The sequence below is a fragment of the Kryptolebias marmoratus genome, linkage group LG18, assembly GCF_001649575.2.
Source record: "Kryptolebias marmoratus isolate JLee-2015 linkage group LG18, ASM164957v2, whole genome shotgun sequence".
Lineage (NCBI taxonomy): Eukaryota > Metazoa > Chordata > Actinopteri > Cyprinodontiformes > Rivulidae > Kryptolebias > Kryptolebias marmoratus.
In genome coordinates, this window is record NC_051447.1 from 20,841,996 (window position 1) to 20,848,564 (window position 6,569).

At 42.8% G+C, this 6,569-nt stretch overlaps 2 protein-coding genes across 2 annotated transcripts in view; both read right to left on the minus strand.

Annotated features, from left to right (window-relative positions):
• Positions 1-924, minus strand: part of LOC108248408 (filamin-C) — a 76,884-nt gene extending 75,960 nt beyond the window's left edge. The window contains exon 1 of the mRNA XM_037981389.1: positions 16-924. Within this exon, the coding sequence (XP_037837317.1) occupies positions 16-388 (373 nt within the window). The 5' untranslated portion in view covers positions 389-924. The remainder of the gene's footprint in view (positions 1-15) is intronic.
• Positions 925-1,791: 867 nt separating this feature from the next.
• On the minus strand, positions 1,792-5,594 carry parp12b (poly (ADP-ribose) polymerase family, member 12b; the record flags this gene model as incomplete). Its single annotated transcript, XM_025003530.2, has 6 exons — positions 1,792-2,739; positions 2,893-3,013; positions 3,084-3,252; positions 3,321-3,447; positions 4,665-4,757; positions 5,195-5,594. Coding segments are annotated over 6 exons (1,029 nt in total), but the record flags the coding sequence as incomplete, so codon positions are not given.
• Positions 5,595-6,569: the final 975 nt, after the last annotated feature.

Sequence of the window (6,569 nt, forward strand, 5' to 3'; positions counted from 1 at the left end):
CCCAGTCCTCCCTACCTATGGACACCAGCCGGATGTGCTCCCTCTCCAGGAACTCCAGCGCCACAGAAACGTTCTCCAGCTTCATCTGCCGGAAGTTGGGCCTGGCGTGGTACTTCCGGTACATCTTCTTCTGGCTCAGGACCTCCAGCAGTCCGATGAGCTTCAGGCCGTCGCTCAGGTCCTTCTGCAGGTCGAGGATCCTCTTGTTGAGGACCTTCAGGTGCTCGTTGCACCACCTGGTGAAGGTGTTCTGCTGGATCTTCTTCCAGGGCGCGTCCTCAGCCAGGTCCTTCTCCGTGCACGGCATCTCGTCCTCCTCCGAACCGGGGAGGAACTCAGGAGGAACCTGCTGCTGCTGGAGGGCCAGGAAGCTGCTGGTGCTCATCATCGTGGTCCCACCGAACCGAGCCGAGACGAAGGAGAGCGCGGGTCCGGGTCGGGGTCAAAAACTCCGGATCAGTGGATTTGGTCCGGAGAACCGGGTCAGTCCGGGACTCCTGCGGCTTCAGTTCTGTTAGTCCTTCGGACGGACTCGGGTTCTGGTCCGGTTCCTGACGCGCAGACAGCGGGTCCGGACAGAACAGAACAGAACAGAACCGGGTCTAAGGGAGGAGGTCCAAGTGACTCAGAGGTTCTAACAGGGTCCGCGTCACTCAGATGGACCGTCAGGAATCCCCCCCATGACCATACAGAACTGAGTCCGGGATCCTCGAAGCCGCCGAGGGGGGTCAGGAGGATCCTGATTGGACCTCAGAGAGACTGGAAGGGAGGGGGGACCCCCCGGCACCAGGAGCCGGGGCTCCGCAGGACCTCCTGACACCTCCGGGTATTTTTAGAGTTTCTAAAGCGGGCAGAAGGTCCGGGAGGCCCGGCTCCGAACTGCTCCGAACTGCTCCGAACCCGGACTGAGGGGGGGCCGGTCCGGCTCCAACAGGAGCGTTTTTCACCTTTTAACGAAAGCAAACCAAAATATGAAGATTTGAAAAAACAATAAAGTTTAAAAAATGTGAAACTTTTCTGACACCAACGGAGCTGCAGCGCCCCCTGCTGGCTGCGGACAGAATCAGAGATTAAAGAAAAACAAAAACTACAAATAAACTTTACCAGCTTTAAAATAAAACCTTTAAAATAAACCTTAAAAAGGTTTCATTTTAAATAAAAACTAAAAAACACAAAAACAACATGAGAGTAGAACCTGGTCCTGTTAGGAGCTCTAAACCCGGTCCTGTTGGAGCTCTAAACCCGGTCCTGTTAGGAGCTCTAAACCCGGTCCTGTTGGAGCTCTAAACCCGGTCCTGTTTGGAGTTTTAAACCCAGTTTAACTGATTGTGTAAAAATCGTTAAAGTTTGATTTTTGAAGGTTTTTCCTCAGAGTTTTTAACATTTTATTTCCTGTCTTCTTCCACCCATCACCTGTCGTAAGCCCCGCCTCCTCCCCATAGAGAAAGTGGGAATCGCCATGGCAACCAGTGACTCAGCAGATTCTGGGTCAGTCCTTCTTCTCTCATCTTCAAACTTTAATGTTCAGCAGAATACAACAGGAAAAAGTCTGAACCTGGAGTTCAAAATAAAGCTCATATTAACACTTCAAAATAAGAGTCTGGCTCTGTTGCGGCTTAGATTATTTCAACAGGAAGTGTCCAGATCTGGTTTGTTTTCGTTGAAATAGACGAGAAGCTCTTTCAGTTTTGTTTTCTGCTCTAAAATAGAAAATAAATCAAAATTGTCCTGAGTTTGAATATTTTATTAAAAATATGAAGTTTTTTATTACAAATTCTTGCAAGTTTGAAAAAGAAGTTGTCAAAAAACAACATTCAAACAGAAATAGGACATGAAAAGTGAAACAATTTAAAAAATATTTTTTAAACTAAAAAGAAGAAACTTGATGCAGAAAAAGTTTCAACATTTAAAACTAAAGTGCAGTAAATAATGAAATAAAAAATAAAATCTAAAAGATTTTGTCTTCACTTTGGAAACATTTACAGTATAAATTTACATTTTTATGTGCAAATAAACCATCAGACAAAAAAAACAGCTTTACAGGAAGATCTTAAAACATTTCAATCTTTCCTTTCAGGGTTTGTCTTCTGAAAACTTAACTGGATAAATTTCAAATAATAATTAAAAGATAAAAAAACATCCCAACCTGAACGCTGACAGATTCTGAAACCTTTTCTTTACATTTTTAATAATATTTTAACCCTCGGAGGATTTTTAAGTCTTAAACCTTGAAAAGTGTTGTTTTTTCCTGACAGACAAGAACGTCTCAAACGATGTGTTCAAGGACAAGAAAAACTCCGCTGTAACAGACGCTGTCATTGTGGTAAAAAAAGCTACAAACTTGTTTTGTATGAGATTTAAGTGATTAAAAGCAGAAAGTCAGAGTTATTAAAACTATTTAAAGCTTCTAAAAAGATAAAAGTTATTTCAGATGAATTATTGATGAAAAGTGTAACTAAAATTAAACTAATGTTTTCTTTAAACTTCTAGTAATCACATAAACCACAAAAAGAATCATAAACAGGAAGTGACCTCGTTTCATGGAGTCCATTTTCTGATGTTCCAGCTCAGCCAGAATCTTCTGTTTTAGACAAACTGAGGCGTGAGAAACAGAAGAAGTTCATCCGGAACATTTCCGGTGTGCCGCCACATGTTTGTCCACCTCGGCCCTGGAGACGAAGCGTGGACGGCAGCAGATCCTCCTCCTGGTTTTGTGTTTGGGGTTCCTCTGGTACATGTCTGCAGCGAGGAGGAGACAACCATCAGAGGAGCAACAGAAGAAGAAGGCTTTCTGCTGGTTCACGGTTGTTGGATTGGTTGGTGCTCGCTGACAGTTTCATCTTTGTTTTGGACTAAAACTGTCTGAAGAGGCAAGCTGAGGTGTGATGTTACCTTTAAAGCAGACGAGGTACTCCCTTTGACCTTTCAGGACTTTGACTTCAGCTGTTTTATCAGACAGATACGCCTCCTCCAGAGTCTGAGACGTCACTGATGTAGATCGCTGCTTGTCATCCTAAACGAGATGCCAGGCAACGTTACAAGCAGAAACATTTCTCCCAGGAACCATCCTCAGCCCAACTCACCAGCTGTCCGTACTCGACCCAGTTCCCACGGTCCCCCTTGTAGTACCACAGCCACCGGGTGGTCAGGCTGTAGTGAGGCGGCTTCGTTACAGAAGAAACCGTGGAGAGACGGCGAACGGGCAGCGACTCCCACGTCATGGTCACGAAGTTCACGGGCTGACTGTTGCTGCTGAAGAACGAGAGAAGAAACCATTAGATCTTCATCAAGCCGACTTCAGGTGAGCTGAGACTTCTTACCTGAGGGACTTTGAGGGTTCGCAGTAATCTCGCTCAATGTCCTCCATGTTCAGGAGGTCCGTCCAGGTGTCTGCAACAAGCACCTCCCACTTGTACGGCAGATGGAAGTGAACCTGGCGACAGTTTTCTACAGGAACATAAGAAAAGTACCAACAGAGGTGAAAGGTCAGTTTCACTGATAAAGACGCTGTCCAACAGTTCAATTAAAGAACATGGAACTGCAGAACAATGCATCTTATTTTGAAGATTTCTTTGCTGGAAGTGGCCTTAGTAAAAACAAGATCCAATGTGGACACTTTGTCCCCTAAACATGGACAACTTCCTGTGGACCGTCCTACGGATGGACATAAGGGAACAAAGGGTTTGACATTTCTATGTCATGCTAAAGCCTCGACAAGGCTTTAACTAAGGGGTCAACTGTGACCTTGACCTTTGGCCCAGTGACCTTGAAATCAATAGGGATCACCCCTGACCCATGACAGTTTGACATTTCTAAGTTAAAGGGTTTATAGCTGCTGTCAAAGACAACTCATTATTCAATATTCAGTTAAAGAGAGCGATAAATATTAGTATTTGATATGAAACATTCAATAATAAAGAAGAAACAACTCTCTGTAACGTATGTGGTTAAAGTTCCTTTTTGGGTTAAAGAGCCATTAAAATGTTATCATTGGCTTAAAGAGCCACACAGAAGTTTCCCTGAAGACAAACAGTTTTTTATTTTGTTCTGTTTGTGAGAAGAAGTTGTATAAAACAGTCTTTATTCCTCTGGAGGTAATGAGGTACGATTTCTTGTTTTATTTGTCTTTTATTTATGTAAATCCTTGTTATTTTCTGTGAGCTCATTTAGATTTGTGTCTTCTTAGTTCTGACAGCCTTTTGGGAGCATTGTTAGCCATGTTGTCCACAATAAATGTCTGTTAAACCCCAGAAGGACGCTGAACTGAGTAACAGATGGACGGACGGCGCGTCCCGTAACCGTCTCGCTTTAGGACAGCCGAAGAAGAGCAGGACACCAGCTGAACTTCAGCTCTTTCAGCAGATGGGTGCTCCAACTTCAGGTGTTTCTATCTTTTATACTTTTCAAAATATTTCACTTTATTTAAAAAATTTGCCATAGGACAAACATTTTTTTATTTTCTGCTTCAGCTGTTTTTCTTGTTCTACTGCTAGCTTAATAAAAGTCAAAGCAGTTTAAACTCGAGTGAACTTGGTGAGTATCTGCTGTATATTTTTCTTTAAAGCTCTTATTTGAAGGAATCCTTTGATCCTAATAAAATGTGGCCCTGTGCTGCCACCTAGAGGACGATGTGCAGCGATGTGATCAGATTTTCTGGAACTCACGGAGGAACCTGCAGCTGTTCCTCAGGAAGTGCAGACAGATTTCCTTCATCTCGTCTCTTTGAGCTGCTTTAATGATCGAGTCCGTTTCAGTTTCTAAAAAACAAGAATAAATAAAAGTCATCACAACATCCTTAAATGCTAATGTGACAGAAATGATCCAAACAGTCGTATTTATGAAACAAATATTTTACATTTACAGGACTAAAACTTATTTATAGGAGCAGTTTTCTCATATTTTAATAAACTATGTTGTATGTGTGAGATGGGGGGGCAGCTCAGTCCTCAGTGTCCTCAGTGTCCTTAGTGTCCTCAGTGTCCTCAGTGTCTTTTCTTTGAGACTTACCTTCTTCAGAGAACTGGGCTGCATCTCCACACAGCAGTTCTTATCTTCATGAGAAACTTCTCATTTATTGGACTATTTTATAACTATTACTACACTCCTGACAACAGTTCTGTTGAAGTACCTTTACTGAAATGATGAGAAGTAGAGACTTGAAACAAGTGATTTATGCTAACGTCTTGGCTCTCACCAGGAGCAGGAGCAGCAGGAGGAGCAGGAGGAGCAGCAGGAGGAGCAGGAGGAGCAGGAGGAGCGGTGAGGAGGTGGAGGTTCCTGTAGATCAGTGGCAGGTCTCGGATGATGTCTCCACTCAGTCCTCTCTCCTCCAGCATCCTCTGAGCGTGCGGCTCGATGGCGTGAAGTCGTTTACAGGCGTGTCCGAACCTGCAGCCTCCCTGAACAAAGTGCTGACACAGGTGGACTTTGGAGCAGTTCTTCTGAAAGCTGCAGGCGCCGTGAGGACCGGAACCTTTGTTGTAGTGCAGACACACCTGGAGAAGAACCGACAGGAGGTCCACGTTAGACTCGGAGGAGATAAAAACACTTCTCTTTAATTGACGTTTATTATTACAGCTCCAATTCTGACAAAGTTAGTCTGTTGAATAAAATGTGAATAAAAACAGAATCTAATGATTATCTAATCTGATAAACTCAGATTTTATTCCCAGTGGAACACAGTAAACAGATCAGATGGTCAAACTAAGAAACTGAACCATTAAAGGAGAAAACCAGATCCTTCTGAATCTGCTGGCAGCAGATGTTCCAGATGTTCTCCTCTGTGCAGCATCTGTAAACATCTGGACCTGAGGTCGTCTCATTCTGTCTGTTCAACAGTCCTGGATGGGAGCAGATGTTGTTCTAATGCACCTTCATACCATCAGAGAGGCAGGCTGACCTCAGAACAGAGGAGACACATCTGTCCACATCTGGCTTCTCTCTGCCTGATAGAGCTTTAAGCAGCATTTGTGGAAGGCACGGTGAACTGTGTTTACAGACAGAACAGCCTTGACCTTTGACCTCAGAGGTTAAATGCTCTTTTTATGCCCGGTCCTCTTACTGACCTGCTGACTGACCATCGTACCAAAAAATGGTTCCGTTTCTTAGTTTCAACATTTATTGATCTCTATGTTCCACTGTGAATAAAATAAGGGTTTATAAGATTTGAATATTATTCCCTTTTATTTCTCCAAGATGTTTTATTTCTGTTTTATTCTAATTCATGTCTTGATTAATTATTTGAAAAAAAAAACATTAAAGTTCCAAACAAAATGAGAAAAACACCTAAAATTAGAAATTGAATACATTAATACTACATATAATTATGTCCAAAGTGACACACAATTGAAACGATTTCCAACTGGTCATACTTTTTTTTTTTTATAGTTTTATTTTTATTTTTTTTATTTTGGGAGTCTTGAAGGCACTTTATTGGTTTCTTCTTCTCTGTGTTTGTAAATACTTTTTTTTCCAAATCTCCAGTATTTCCACTTCTGTTCTTCAGTATTTTCTCTCAACAACTCATCTTCATCATCTCCTCCTCCTCCTCCTCCTCCTCCTCCTCCTCC